General features: G+C 43.0%; 1 protein-coding gene across 1 annotated transcript in view; it reads right to left on the reverse strand.

The window, feature by feature from the left end:
- SLC2A13 (solute carrier family 2 member 13) overlaps window positions 1–13,624 on the reverse strand; it is a 328,147-nt gene extending 314,523 nt beyond the window's left edge. The window contains exon 1 of the mRNA XM_031462748.2: window positions 12,877–13,624. Coding sequence (XP_031318608.2) covers window positions 12,877–13,441 — 565 coding nt within the window. The 5' untranslated portion in view covers window positions 13,442–13,624. The remainder of the gene's footprint in view (window positions 1–12,876) is intronic.
- Window positions 13,625–16,544: the final 2,920 nt, after the last annotated feature.

The raw sequence follows: 16,544 nt of genomic DNA on the forward strand, positions 1-16,544 counted from the left end.
TTATGGCAATGTATGTTCCCTCTATACCCACTCAGTGGAGACTCTTTATCATAAATGGATGTTGAATTTTGTCAAAAGCCTTTTCTGCATCTATTGAGATATGAGATATAATAAAAGTCATATGATTTTTATTTTTCAATTTGTTAACATTCCTCTTTTTTAAACTGTAGTTTCTTAAACCAATATGGTATTGAGAATATGAGATCACATTTCATTTACATTATTTTTTTCATATTTCTTTTTCTCAATTATTTATTAATAATTATTTTTTTCCATTGTCTTATCTGATTTGTTCAATGTTAAACTCTTACAAATAGTTGGATCTACTACTGAAACTTTTACCCTGTTCATCTCTTTTCTGCTTTTAATAATATATTATTATAGTATTTAAACATATTATTTATATATTTGTCCTAACCTAGGATATATCCTTGTGACTCCTCTTAGTTTTCGCACTCGAGAACTGCATTTATCACATAGTGGACAGGACACTGGTCCTTGATCAGAAACCTGGATTTGTATCTCAGCACTAACAGTACTAACCTACCTAACCTCCCTGCAGTTCCTTTAATTCATTCTTAACCTAAGGAAAATAACCTTCTTGGTTAATGACTGACTGCACATAAACCACATACATACACAGGCATAAAGAATGGACTTTGTTTAGGGTCTACCCTATTTTGAGCTTTTATTATTCTTTTTTTAATTTTTTTGGAGGAAGGAAGTAATTGGGTTTAATTTTAGTTGTTTTTTTTTTTTTTTTTTAATGGAGTGCTGGGGATTGAACCCAGGATCTCATGCATGCTAAGCAGGCACTCTACCACTGAGTTATACCCTCCTCTATTTTGAGTTTTTAAAATACCTCTCTTGTATCCCAGGTAATGAAGATTACAAATTTCACAGGTAGAGAGTATTTAATGAAAAATGACAAAGTGTTTGAGCTCTATGTTCTTTGCAGTACTAGATGAATTTTAACATCAAAAATAATTTAAAAAGGACAAACATGCAGAAGAAGGAATAGTAAACTGCTAAAAATTCTAAATATTTTTCTAACATAGGAGTGAATATGATGAAAGATTTTACAAAAATTCCCAACAAGCTTGCTTTCACGAGGCATGACCAAGGATCTGAACAGTTTTGATTCTGTGTGTTTTTTGTGCATTTTCCAGCCTCACCAACTTCACTGCCAGGCAGGAAGGAGGGGCCCTGCCATTACCTCTGAGATAGACCAGATTTACGTGCTTTCCCACCTACAAAATCACAGAGAGTCATGTTACACTGACTATACTGGGCCACCCAAAAATAGAGGAGGGGGAGTTCTAGAAGCAATTTTCTTTATGATTTTATAGTATATATCAGAATTAGGTAGAGTAGACACAGCAGTAACTGCTTCAAATTTTATGCTGATATTAATTCCTAATAATGACTAGATTTCAAGAATCTTTGAAATCCACTGAGAGATGTGTTTGCAACTTATTTTCAGCCCTTGAAATTTTTCTTTCAAAAATACAAGCGGTTGCTAAGCAAATATCAAATGGTTAATGTTTAGTCCTTGAAATACTATGTACACGATTTTAGTTCCCAATTTTCTTGCTATGTTGTACGGAATGAGTTCCTGACATGGAGTCATAAACCAAGCCCAAAAATATGATAATGGAGTTTCATATGAAAGCTTCCATTATTAAAAATCTTTTTATTCCAAAACTATTACTTTCAAGTTTTTATTGAAACTATTCATCCGTTGCCTCCTAAAAAGCAGATGTATCTTTTCCACTGAGAATTAACTGTTTTGTCTATAAATAAGCATATAAAATACTACATGACAAGACAGATCTAATATCACAGCTCCAACTGGTTCTTCACTACTGGTTCTAACAAACAGGTTCACATTTTAACTTTCGTATTCAGCCCCTCCACCTAGCCAAGAAAAACTGCCTGTCCTCCTCAATGCTTTACAGTTATCACTTCCGTCTTCCCCCACCAGAAACAGACCCTTCCCTCAGACAACCAATGTTTGTAACTTTCCACAAGATCCAGTTCAAAACTCCATTTCTCCTGCTAGAAGGAAATTTCACATAATATAACTAACACTTGAAAGAAAGAGTACTGCCCGCTTTTAAACTACTCATTCAGTCTGACTGTCCGCTTTACATTACAGAATTTTTACTCTTCTGTTAAGTAGTTATGATAAACATATAAGTCTAAGGGTACTTTTGTTCCTGTTGACTGCAAAACAGCAGGGATAAGGCAATGATCAAGATGGCTAGAGCTCCTCAGATCTACCATTTATTCACAGCCAGATATTTTCACATGCATTAGCTCATTTACTTTCTACAACAACCTAATTTCTACATGCTATCATAACACCCACTTCAGAGACATGGAAACTGAGGCACACAGTGCTAAATGCCCAAGGTTATGTACCTTATGTGTGGATGTTTAGTAAACTCTGATGCTTTGCTTTGCCAGGCACTGTGAAAGCACATTTTAAACATGGACTCATTTAATCCTCATAACCTTCTAGGAGGCAGGTGTTATCACCACTCTACAGATGAGGAAACTGAAGCCCAGAACTTGATCCAGTCGCCCAGGAAACTAGTGGTCAGGGTGTGAGCCCAGGCAGTGTGAATCCAGATGGCTAAAGCCTTACCACCATGTTACTCCAGTTTCTGAATTAACAGTGCAGCAGTTAAGTACACATCTGAGGCTTCTAGCGCGCAGCTACAGCAATGTGATTTGGGTGTTACTTTTATGCACTCCTTAGTTTGCTACGTATTTAAGAGCTTAATATATAAATAGTGTTACTAAGTGCAGTAAAAGGACATCAAAACTATTAACACCTAATTACCTAACCCCATGAGTTTCTGTTCTACCAGGAGAGGTGAATCACCGCCAAAAAGATATATATTGCAAGGAATAATGCAGTTAAATGCCACAAGTGCGGTTCAGAGAAAGTGTCAGTGCTTAGCAGAGGCCAACTGAGAAAGCCCACACAGTAAAGCTGGACCTGGAAGGATGGTAAACACCCTACAGATATTTCTACCGCAGGATTAACGACACGTTTCTGTGCTCCTGGGTTTTGCCTTTTACTCACTAGACTTAGGTCTTTGAAGAAAAGGGACTACTTTTATCTTTGTCTCTCCAACACCTAAAAAACTCACTCAGTAAATGGCGTCAGGACAAGAGGTACAGACAATGTTATGGAAAAGCTTGTTCCATGCAGAGAGGACATCATGAACTTTGAGGATAAAGCAGAAAAAAGCACTTTGAAAATTTTATTTGCTGTCTCATAGGCAGTAGCTCTGTGTTGTCCAAATCCAGGGGGCCCCATTTTCACTCTATCCCATGTGAAGGCTCCCCCTTGAGGGTGAATACCATGGGAATGCGCCCCCTGGAGTTGTGCAACAGAGCAGCTCTGATTACAGGCATCCCTGCTCACAAGCTCTTAGCAAAGCAGAGATGTTCTAACCCCTAAGCTTTGCTTTCCCCGTTGTCTCTCCTTGATACGCTATGGCTGGGTTCTTGAAAAACCCATTTAAAATTTTTATATTTTAAAAGTAACAATCACACAATGTATCATGGTAAAAAAACAATTATGCTAGTTCTAGGGAGAAGGGACAGAGCTACAAAGCAGTTGAGCATGGAGACTCTGAAGCCAGACCTCTGGTGAGCGATCTCCGGCTCCACCCTCAGGAACCCTGTGACCACGAGAAAGTTACTTCACCCCTTTCTGCTGAAATACCTTTTTCTTTAAAAGAAGATACAGGCATATCCCGGGAATACTGCAGGTTCAGTTCCACACCGTCACAATAAGGAAGATATGGCAATAAAGCAAGTCAAAATTATGTCTTAAAACTCAATGTACATATTTTAATTAAAAAAGACTTTAATGCTAAAAATATTAGCCATCACCCGGGCCTTCAGCAAGTCGTAATTTTTCGCAATGGTGTCACAAATCACGGTAACAAATATCATAATAGTGAAAAAAGCCTGAAATATTGCAACAATTACCAATATCCGACACAGAGATGCCAAGTGAGCAAATGCTGTTGGAGAAATGGCACAAACAGACTTGCTCAATGCAGGACTGCCGCAAAACTTCAATTTGTAAAAAAAAAAAAAAAAAAAAAAAAAGCAATTATCTCTGAAGCACAATAAAATGAGGTATGCCTGTAATAGTATTAGCTCACTGGGTTATCATGAAAATTATGTGAATATATGCAAAAGGGTTAGGAGAGTGTCTGGCACAGGCGAAGCATGGAACAAATGCCAGGTGTTATCACTTCCAGGGTGTTGGCAGCAAATCGATTGCCAATTCACATTCTGCCTCCAAGTAACTGTGGAGGCCCCCTGGGGGCGGGACAGGGAGCTGCTGGCATCAGCACAGAAGGGTGATGGCGCCACCCTGATGCCACCATGCAAGGTGGCACTGGTGACCCTGTCACACTGCTCAGCCTTTTGTAAAACGAGGCTTCTGCTGTGTAACTTTTGACACATACTCCAGACCACATCATTCCAAAGAATGGTGCTAATATTTAATAAACAGGCCCAAGTATGAAGCATGCAGCACTCCCAACTGGAGTTTCAAAGTATCTGTAAAACTCGGCTATTGTTTTTCTCTCTCTACATCCAGGGAAGTTAAATTTTCAACGTGTAAAAACATTTTGGGGTTTTCTGATGAGTAGAGATTGTCTTTCAGACAATGATGTTTTCTCTACAGAAGTGTTGCGTACTCTTTACTCTGAAGGTCAAAGGAAAAAGAAGGTAAGGAAATGAGAAGCCTTGTAGACAGGAAGGAGGCATAAAGGGACCGAGTCAAATCAGGAGGAAAAAAGGACAACAGTTTTAGGTGCTTTTGAGTTAAGATGGCAAAGACTGCTTGCTGTCTGAGATCTACCAGCAGGTGGGTCATTAGAGGTATTAAAGCCAAAGAGAGTGTGAATCAGTCAACTCAGACTGTTCTTACTTTGGCTTAAAATAGAGAAGAGGGAAGTAAGGATGGGCGAAAAACATGTTTTATGTAGAAGTCACATGAACAACCTCACGGAGCTCAACGTTGACAGATTTTTGTCATCTTATTGACAAGGGTGTTGCAATACTACTAGGTAAACATAATCAGGTCATAATTCTCACAATATCTCCACAACGTCAACAGTGCCAGATATAAAAGTGTGGGGGCAGGAGGGCGGGGAGGTGCACACAAACTGTCACTGTGTATGAAACAAGGAAACAGAAGTCAAAGTTTGACTTTACACATCAGTTTCACACCAGGAACGAGCATAAATCCAATACAGAAATCCTGCTTTAAAAGAATATAAAACTGAGAGAAATCGTGGTTGGGGGAGTGGGGGGCAGGTGGAACAAAACTGATTGCAAAAAACAAAAAAAAAAATTGCACTAGCTGATGAGCTATTAAAAAATCTGCCTGATTCTGACCAACCATGGTTACCTTAAATGAAATTCTTTATTGATATGAATCTCAGTATTGCATGACTTTTTGATCAAACGAGATTTTACACTTGCTTTCCATTAAAGGATAAAAATTCAAAGTGCCGCTTGAAAAAAAATGTAGTATTTTTGAAAAGTATTACTCAACAGGCTGTAACATAGCATTTACAAGCTGCAAAATGCAGCTACAAAGTGTGTTCCAGGAGAGGGAGTAGTGAAACAGAGGCTGACAGAAGAGAAACTCGTGTAAAGCGAAGATTAATTCAGCTAACCCGTGCTGTGTAAGTGAATACGTCAATTCCCAGTAAAGGTTTTGAACACTGGTAACATCTGAACTTAGGAGATTTTTGGATTTCAGGTGCTAAATCACCACTTATAATGGGGAGCAGAGTAAATGCCAACAGCATGGAGCAGGCTAAATTACACTGACTGCTTTTTGGTTACGTACATGCTAACAATGATAACAGTACTATGTTCTTATACTCTGTCCTTTCACAACCTTGTGTGTGTGTTAAGCATGAGAGACACAAGGTCCCAGACAACAATCACACAACAAATGTGCAAACTCACATTCCTCCAATACTTTTGTATCGAACCACACCTCAAACTTTGCCTGTAGGTACAATACTGGTAAACACACACTTGCAAAATGTAACTGTGTCAAGGACGTACAAAATAAGATTACTCTGAAGAATACAATAAACTCTGAGCTTGCAACTGTGTGTCCCATTTGAAATTTGAGCCTTGAAGTTTAAAAAGTTTGATGTCAGAGGTAACAGGGCAGGAAAAAATGGAGAAAGTCTGGTCCCAGGACTCAAGTCACGGTTAAGAGCAAAACCAACCAGAGGAACTAAAGGAACCTCTGGTGAAGCCAAAAACCTCAAACAACGCCATTTTCAAAACAGGTACTCAGTAAGCTGATTCTGTAGTACCACTGACTTCCTACTCCAGTAATTCACGGCCACACGTTTTATTCACCCGTTAGTAATCATCTTGGCAAAAGATTTCTAATACTAATAAATTCAAAGAAGGTGTGAAAGGAAAATAAGAATGTAATGCAGAGAGAGCTCTCTTAAACAGAGCCGGGAGGCCGTTAGGAAAGTGCATTTCTCAGCCTGGATGGAATCTGGCCTTTTGACCTAGTAAAGTCACCTAGAACACCCACCAGAAACTCAAGCTACTTACTGGACCCCTACCATAAAACAACTCGTGATTCCTTAAGGTTAGGAATTTTCCAACTTGCTTCTGAGACAGTCAGGATTCTCGCCCGGCAACTTTTAACAACCTTGTGACCTTCTATCTTTACCTGACTCACTTCCTTGGAGCACTCTTTCTGCATTGACCTGAATCTGTCTAACAAATTACAATTCTTAAGATCCCAAATAAACTCTTTTCTTATATGCAGCCTCCTGTATTTTTCTTTCTTTCTAATTTCTTTTTTGTTGTTGACCAAAGTTTGGAGAAGAAAGGAGGAATTTAAAAGCAGAATAGTTTAAAGAAAAAAAAAATTTTTTCAAGGTCAGTTTAATCTAATTATATCATTCATGACCTCCAAAGCCTGCCCCTCATGGTCACAGCCAGATAAACCCTCTTCAGCCTAGTCCACACCCCCAAAGAATCATTCCAGTTTTACGATCCCCCCATCAACACCCTTCACTGACTTTATGCTTCATTGCTGCTTTGACTTTTCAATGCCTTTACACCTGCTGTTAACGCTAACTTTAAGGCCCAGTAATCAAAAGAGCAAGACTCTGAGGTTTTGGTTTTTCAGTCCTGATTCTGTACCAGTGACCTTGTTATTTAATTGCTATGCCTTGTTTTACTGCAAACCTTGCTTCACTGGGCTTTGCAGATACTGCATTTTTTACAAATTGAAGGTGTGTGGCAACCCTGCATGGAACAAGCCCATGGGTACCATGTTTCCAGCAGCATTTGCTCACTCCGTATCTCTGTGTCACATTTTGGTAATTTTCACAATATTTCAAGCACTTCCCATCATTATTACAATTGTTAACGATGACCTGCGGGCAGCAATCTTTGATGTCACTATTGCGGCTGCTTGGGGCCGTCACAAACCACACCCATCTACGATGGGAACGTAATCAGTCAGTGATGTGTTTGTTCTGACTGCTCCAGGAACCAGAGGCTCCCTAGCCTCTCTCTCCCTGTCCTCAAGCCTCCCATTTTCCCCAAGACACACTGATATTTAAATTAGGCCAGTTAATATCCTTACACTTATTAGTCTCTTAAGTGTCCAAGTGAAGTGAAGAGTCACAGATCTCTCACTTTAAATCAAAAGCTAGAAATGGTTAAGCTCAGTGAGGAAGGCATGTCAAAAGCCCAGACAGGCCAAAAGCTCAGCCTCTTGCACCCGCTGGCCAAGCTGTGAATGCAAAGTCGGAGGAAATTAAAAGCATGACTCCAGAGAATACATGACTGATAAGAAAGCAGTCCTCTCGCTAATATGGAGAAAGCTGTAGTGGTCTGGACAGAAGATCAAACCAGATCAAACCAGCTGTAACATTTCCTTAAGCCAAAGCCTGGTCCAGAGCAAGGACCTAACTCTCTTTGATTCTATGGAGGCTGAGAGGCAAAGAAGCTGCAGAAGAGAAGGAGCAGAAGTTGGTTCCTGAGATTTCAGGAAAGAAGCCATCCTGATGGCCTAAAAGTGCAAGTTATCCAGAAGATCTAGGTCAGATAATTCACGAAGGTGGCCACACCAAACAACAAAGGTTCAGTGCAGATGAAACTGCCTTATATTGGAAGAAGATTCCATCAAGAACTTTCACAGCAGAAGAGAAGTCAAGGTCTGCCTTCAAGGCTTCAAGGGACACACTGATTGCCTTGTTAGGGGCAAATGCAGCCGGTGACTTTAAGTGGAAGCCAATGCTCATGTACCATTCTGAAAACCCTAGGGCCCTTAAGAATTAGGCTTAATCTACCCTGCCTGTGCTCTTTGAATGGAACAAAGCCAGGATGACAGCACATCTGTTTACAACATGGTTTCCTGAATATTTTAAGCCTTCTATTGAGACCTACTGCTCAGAAGAGAAGATTCCTTTCAAAATATTACTGCTCACTGGTCATCCAAGAGCTCTGATGGAGATGTATGACATCGATGTTGTTTTCAGGCCTGCTAACACAGCATCCATTCTGCAGCCCATGGATCAAGGAGTAATTTCGACTTTCAAGTATTATTATTTTTAAGAAATACATTGTGTAAGGCTATAGCTGCCATTGACAGTAATTCCTCTGATGAATGTGGTCAAAGTCCATTGAAGATCTTCTGGAAAGAATTCATCATTCCAAGTGCCATTAAGAATATTCATGATTCATGGGAAGAGGTCAAAATATCAACATTCCCAAGAATTTGGAAAAGTTGATTTTCACCCTCATGGATGACTCTGAGGGGTTCAAACTTCGGTGGAGAAAGTGCATGCAGATGTGGTGGGAACAGCAAGAGACGTAGAATTAGAAGCAGAGCCTGAGGTTGTGACTGAGTTGCTGCAACCTCACGATAAAACGTTCACAGCTAAAGAGTTGCTTCCTCTGGACGAGCAAAGATAGTGGTTTCTCAAGACGGAGTCTACGCCTGGTGAAGATGCTGTGCAGACTGCTGAGATGACAATGACAGATTTAGAGTATGTTGCATAAAGTTAGTGGATAAAGCAGTGGCAGCGTCTGAGAGGGTTGACTCCAATTTTGAAAGCTCCAACTATGGGTAAAATGCTATCAAACAGCAGTGGAGGCTACAGAGAAATCATTTGTGAAAGGATGAATCAATTGATGCAGCAAACTTCACTGTGGTCTTATTTTAAGAAATTGCCACAGCTACCTCCACCTTCAACAGCCACCACCCCCATCAGTCAGCAGCCATCAACATGGAGGGAGGTAAGACCCTCCACCCAAAGATTACTACCTGAAGGTTCACATTATGGTTAACATTTTTTAGCAATAAAGTATTTTTAAATTAAGATCTGTACGTTGTTTTTTTGAGACATAACAAGCTACAGCACAGTGTAACCATAACTTTGCTATGCACTGGGAAACCGGAAAGTCTGTGCGACTCGCTTTACTGCAATATTCACTTTATTTTGGCGAGTTGGTCTGGAACCTAACTCACATTACCTCTGAGCTCTGCCTGTCACCTGTTTCCACACCCAGCCAAGGGGGACCTGTTTCAAAGGGCTAGAAGGATGCAGTGAGATAATGTGTAAAGGAACAGCAGGGTGCCCAGCATATACTAAAGCACTAAATAAACACTAGTTCCTTTCATGGCTGTCTGTAAATCTGCAGAACTCCTACTCACCCTTCAAACCCCAGTTTAAATATCTGTTTCTGAAAAACCTCCTTAATTGTGTGTTCTATTTTCTCCGTGCCCCCCTCCCCCCAAATTCAATTGCCTACACTTCTGCATTTCCCATGGCACTCAGAGAAACCTCTACTGTATTTTAATTGCTTGTTGATGGCCTTTCTGCTCCATTAGAGAATGAACACCTCCAGGGTTGGCTTTTTATCTGTCTAATTACTGCCCTCTCCCCAAAACTGACAGAATCAATAATGGAAGCTCAATTAGTATTTGCTGAACATATGAATGAATGAAATGATGTCACTGCACTATTACAAACTAAAACCCTTAGATGGCCTTTGAAATATTTCATGATACACTTTTTTTTTTTTTTTTTTTTTTTTTTTTTTTTTTTAGTAACAATCCTAACTTAGAGCAATACCCTATCAGCAATGGAACTTTTTAACATTTCTGCTTACTAGTCACTCATTTACTCAGCAAGTACTCCTGTGGGCTAGGAGTACATCAAGTGAACAAGATGAACAAAAAGCCCTGTCCTTGCCGGCCTTACATGTACTGCAGGTCAATCTGTGGAAGAAAGAATCACTGCAAACCTGTCGGGAAAAGATATCAGAAGACACATTTTGTTATTCGTCAACATTTACTAAATATCAAAAGGATGGAAAAAAAAAAAAAAGCTCCTGACCACACATAAAATTTAACTACTTAAAAAGGCCTGAAATAAACCCAGATTTATTGTACTAAAATAAGCAAAACTGATTTTGCATCCCCTCAAAAATGCTCATGTTAAGGACCCATTTCCTCGTAGCTAAAAATATTTGTGACTTCTTTCTTGAATGGTTAGTGACCTTTGTGAGTTTAAGGGTTTTACGTGAAAGGTGGTGGTGTTTAACGCGGCCTATTTCAAAGCTTGCTTATGACCTTAAAACATTCTTGATTTTATAAGTGAGAAGGGTTTTTAACAAAACTCTGGATCAGGACTGCTATTCGAAGGGGCGATCCCCTAGGAGTGAGACAGGCCATGCCAAGACTAACTCAGGACCACGTCCCAACTGGCTCCATCCTCAAGCAAGCAGCCCAGGTGCCAGGGAACGAGGCTGGGAGACACAAGCACATCCACAGTTCCTGCACATCAACCTTTCCAATCTTACCTCCTGCTCCGTCCTCTCTGCTGCACCCACCTGGTTCCCCAAAGCGTGGCCTTTTCTTTCCTTTCTTTATTCGATTCCTGACTTAGAAAGTACTCTCCTCATTTCTACCGTTAAAATACTACTCATCAACACACCATTTCAACCTGGAAGAGCTTAAGCTTTCCTCTGTCAGGGGTGACTGAACCCTTTTCTAACTCACCAGCCCTCTCTGCGAGCCTTTTAAACAGAGCTTGGCAAGTTCTACCTTGCTTTCATCCTGATCTGCCGCTCTTACTGGAGCATCAACGCTCCTCACTGTTCTGCTCACAGCCTCTGGAAGGGGGCCTTACACACGCAGGTGCTCCATTTTCCTATCAGATAAAAAAGTCAACATAATATCCAAACATCCAACACTTACCAGAGCTACTCACAAGGAAACTTTTACAGATTTCTGCACAACAGCACTGAATTTTGAATCCCAAGTCAGATTCAGTCTTACTGAACAAATGTTGCTACCTAAAATTACATTATTTCAATGTCAGAAGTAATAAAAAAGGTGGTCTGGGTGTCCCATGCAGAGAAGACTGAGAAAAGAGTCCTGAAGACACAGGCTGCTCCTATATAAACAGGTTTCATTTCAGCTGTACGTTTTGATCATTTTGGACTTTATGAGCCAACTTAACACTTTACTGAGAGATTTACCCTGCTTTACTAATTAACAGTGCAATAAACAAACAAAAGGGAAGTTAGTAATGAGAGATTTTGGATACAAAGTGCAGTGATCTGGGTTTTAGGCCGGTGGTCCCCTCCCCCTCAGAGCCTACAGAGAAGAGGTGAAAAGCATAAACGTCAAACAAGTGGTGAATGGACAGATCATCCATCAAGAGCCCCAGGCTTAACAGGCTCTTTCATCAAAACCCCTGCCATGGGGAAGAAATCCTTCAACAGCACCCTACAGGAAACACAGATCTGAATCATGAAACGAAACATTAAAAAAGCATCAGCGGCATCCTAGAAAAATTACTAGCGAGATTTAAGTCTCAACCCCCTACTTTGCCTCAAAAGTGCTTTCTAATAATACTGAGCACATTCCAAATAGCTTCCATCTGCCAAGAACTTGCCAATTGCACCTCCCCTGCTCAGCAACCGGGGTGAAAAATCAATGCCAAGGGAACCTTAATCCTTCCATTTTTGAAGTAAATTGCAAACATCTACCTTGCTGGGCATTTATCCACAGAGTGAGTAGTTTCTAAATGAATTTAGGAAGTGAACATGGCCCAAGGGAAAGCAGGAGAGGCAAAAGGAGAATGAGTGAATATGGGTTTAAAGGAAAAAAAGTCAGAAAACAGGAAAAGCCAAGAATTCACTTGCGAAAAAGATGAAAGTAAAGGGCAATACGAAAAGTAAAAGAAAAATAAGAGAAAAATAATACTCCACCCCCCCCCAAATGCCTAGAGAAAGAAAGTGAGGAGAAGCAAAGAATAAAGTCCAGATGTCATGATTAACTTTAAAAATTCTCTTACTGTGACTTTAAGACTGACTGGGTTTGGAGTCTGGGATCCTAGAAAAAACAAAGAGTCTAGCAGTAGAGAAACAAAGTGAGACGAGGCAGGAAAGGAAAGCGACCCTCCCTTCGAAGCTCTGGATCGGCATCAGGTAGGGTTGGATCAAGCAAAAAGCTGGGGATGCGCGGGGTTCCTGGAAGTGCTGAGAGGCACCAGTCACGCGGATTCACTTGTCTGGGGGCGATCAAGGATTCCACGCGGGCTCCGGGAGCCCACGGCGAACGCCCACCCCCACCCCTGGGGTGTCTGAGAGGCCGGACTAACAAACAGATGGGCTCTCGAAGCAGGAGCTAGAAGATGAGCATTCTCTGGACCCGGCGAGACCCGACGGGGACCCCGGAGTGTGCAAAAGGAAGGCAGCGGCCAGGGTCAAGGGCGGTGTCGCCAGGGGCCCCCGGGCGCCCTTCGCCGAGCCCGAACTCACCGATGCCGAGCCCCACAACCAGGCGGCCGGCGAGCAGCGTCTCCTTGTTGTTGGCCGCGGCCAGCACGGCGGAGCCGGCGGTGAAGAGGGCACTGGCCAGCAGGATGGCGGCGCGGCGGCCGAAGGCGCCGTTGAGGGCCCCGCCGGCCAGCGCCGAGACGGCGGCCGCCCCCACCGTGCTGGACACCAGCAGCTCCTGCCACAGCGCGTCCAGGCTGAGCTGCCGCTTGAGCAGCAGCATGGCCCCCGACACCACGCCGGTGTCATAGCCGAACAGGAAGCCGCCCAGCGCCGAGAAGACGGCCACCACGTACACGAAGGCGGGGGTCTCGTCCTGCTGGAACTGCCGCCGCGCCGCGCGCTCCAGGTCCCCGACGCCGCCGCCGCCGCCCGCGCCCCCGCCCGCGCCCTGCAGGCTGGCGCTCGACTCCGCGGCCGCCAAGAGGCTGCGCTCCCCGGCCGTGCTCGCCGCGTCCGGCTCCTGCTGCTTCCTGCGCCGCTCGCCCATCAGGCTGCTCAGGCTCCGCAGCGTGTACTCCACATTCTCGCTCGCCTTGCGGGACATAGGGCAGGGGCCCGGGGCTACCCGGGGGGGAACGAGGCTCCGCGGGCCGGCGGTCTCGGAGGGCTGGACGGCCCGAGCGCGCACACCGAGCCGCCGCCGCCTTCCTCCTCCCGTAGCCCGCTCGGACTGCCACGGCAGCAGCCGCCGCCGCCGCCGCCGCCGTGGCCGCTCCGGGGAGAAAGTTGCCGTCCGCAGCGCCCGGCGGATCTCACTCGACACTCACGCCCCGCGCCTGCCGAGCTGGCGCTGCGGAGCGGGCGGGCGGGAGGCGGGGTCGCGGGTCACGTGCGGCCCCGCCGGCGGGGCGGGGTCGCAGGCACGCTCCGCCCCTTCCCTAGGCGGGGCCAGGCTCAGCCCTCCCCGGACCCCTAAACCCCGCCCTCAGGTCGAGGGCGACCCCTGACCTAGGCTCCTCCTTTTAGGGCTCTCTCATCTGTCAGGAATTACCCCTAGTTTGGGGGATGCTGCTGGGGAGCAGGCCCATGTTTGAGTGCCCAGTAATAGGCTTCTAGACCGAGAAACCGGCCGATGATGATGGCACGGTTTGCAAAGGCAAGGAGAGAACCCTTTAAAACAGCTTGAGCATGGCCAAGGCTGGAACGGTGTAGAAAAAAAATGTCCTGTTATGGCACAGTACCCTTCCTCCTTTTATAATATTGTGACATAAATGAGTTGGTTCTGGAGCAATTCCGTTTCCTCTCATCGCCAGTCCCTCCTCAACGTAAGCTTGTTTTAAAGGCATGGTACATGTTCCTTTGAGGACAGAGACAATCTCCCCCCCCCCCCCCCCCACCGGCGAATCTGAAACCTCCTTCCAGGGATCCCTTGTGTGTGAAGGAAAATTCACATTTATACATTCCAGTCTTGCATCACGAGGTAGCTCCCACGGATACAAAGTAAACCTAAAGATTGATCCGATTTGGTGTTTAACAGGCAATATCCACCTAGCTCTCCCAACATGCCCACCCAAAGGAAGGCGCTTTCTCCCCTGAGAAATCTGCACTACTGCCTTCCACTTGTAGGGCAATTTTAACTGCCTGTTTGCTTGAAACAAAGCAAAGATGATATTACTTGCCACCAGTGTTTTAAACTGTTGAGTTAATTGTGGGGTTTTTTTCCCTCGCTTTAAGTCATTAGCAAATCATTTTATACAGCTTCACTTTAGAAGAGAAACATTGACTTTGTCTCTCTGATTTGCTTTCATTCTTCATACTCAGGGCAGGAGGTAAAGCATCATATAATTGTATTCCTTAGCGTTTCAGTGCTCTTTTATTTTCCTTATTTGAGCAAAAGGTTACTTCGTATGAGGCCTATTTTTTCCATGAAGCCTAAAACTGTTTCCTTTTAAAGAAAAGCATTTTGTCGTCGTCTCAGTTTCAATATAAAGTCATATTAGAATTTGTCAAAATTGCTTTCCTTTGAATTATCTGTCATGATTATCTCCATAATACAGCACTTTGATTTCCAGCAACAAGGAAAAATGAATTAGTGAGCTCAGAGGGCTTAACTGTTTAAACTTATTGTATGGCTTTAAAGAAAGGCTCTCTCCTAATTCCCAGGTATCAGTTAAACAGAGAGAGCTTTTAGCTCTGGAGCAATGAACTCTTTAATATTCAGGCCTCAGAAAAGAGTCAGGTAGGAGCGAGCCCTTTTCTGTGTCCGCTGTTATAAAAGTGCGCCACCTGGTGGTGAGTTGGTTCATTGATTTTTTTTTTTTTTTTTTTTTTTTTTTTTTTTAAAAAACAGGGCTTCCCAGATGAGAATTAGCGGGTACTGTTGACAGTTCCTCCTTGCTGAGATGAAACCAACTGCCTTTTGCTCCTAGCAGGAACAACTCGGCCCCTGAGCATCCTTTCCTGGGAATTCAGCTTTTGTGTTGCAGAACACTAAACTACTTAAAGTGGTTTTGCTGCCTATCATCAGGGCACCTAAATAAATAACTGGGATCAGTTTACATCTGAAAAGAAATATGACATGAAAAAAAAAAGGCAGACTTTAATCACAGACTTAAACAGAGTTCTTCTCAGTCCTTGGAGGGAATCAAGTTCAGTTCAGCACCGCAATATGAGTCTAAAATGTAGTTCCGTGAAGCCTGCCCCGGCTGCAAATTATGATGAAATGGAAAGCTCATTGGCTAAGGATGAGAAGTCATGCATCTCAGCCCTGTCAGTGTTTTACTGTAAAACTCTGGACAAACCACTAAATTAGTTTGTGCCTTGTTTTCTTAGTTTCAGAGCAGATAATGGAACAGCAACGACTCAACTTACTAGAAATGAAAAAGAACTTTGAAATACATCTAATTGCTATTGCAGAGTAAATAATAATTATGAGCACCATTATTAGTTGGCAAGCTAAGTCCGAAAGCCGAAGTTAGTAAGTACATTTGCTTTACAACCTTCAGAAACACTAAGGACCCACAGTAGAAGGGGGAAAGCAGAGAGAGGTTTTAGCTATATGGCTACAGATTTCTTTCCAATCACCTCTCTCATCATAACAGTCCCCTTTCCCCAGAGATAACCACACCGATCCATTTGGAATGTGTATTTCCAGAACTTTCTCTATGCATTTATATATACACAGTGAAACACAAGAGTTGTTTTAGTGTTGTTTAGATCGCAAAAGAAAGAAAACCCAAATCAAACTGGTTTAAGCCAAAATCATGGTGGAGAGGGAGGATTTATTGGCTGTTGTCTCAGAAAAGTTTCTGATAGGCTCGTTTCAAGTACATCTGGATATGGGACTCAAAAACCAGGATGTCACCAAGAGCTTCATGCTCCACTCTGCTTCTGGCCACTTAGGCTCTAGCCTCAAATTCCAAGTAGTAGCCAAACGGCCACAGCAAGCTCCATGCTCTATTTCCTGTTCCACTCATATGTGAGAGCCAATCAGTTGCCCACCTCTTGAGCTGTTAGTGGAAGGAGATCATATGGGCTGAGATTGTCAGGGGGAGGGCATTCCCATAACATCTCTGGGGTACTTTTTTGCCAGAAGACAGGCAAATAAAACTAATAGATTGAGTTACCATAAGTAACTAGTAAAGTAACATGGCATAAAAGCCAAGTAAAGCACTTCAAGAGAGAGGGACTGGCTAAGAGAATCAAAT

The sequence above is a fragment of the Camelus dromedarius genome, chromosome 11, assembly GCF_036321535.1.
Source record: "Camelus dromedarius isolate mCamDro1 chromosome 11, mCamDro1.pat, whole genome shotgun sequence".
In the NCBI taxonomy this organism is placed as follows: domain Eukaryota; kingdom Metazoa; phylum Chordata; class Mammalia; order Artiodactyla; family Camelidae; genus Camelus; species Camelus dromedarius.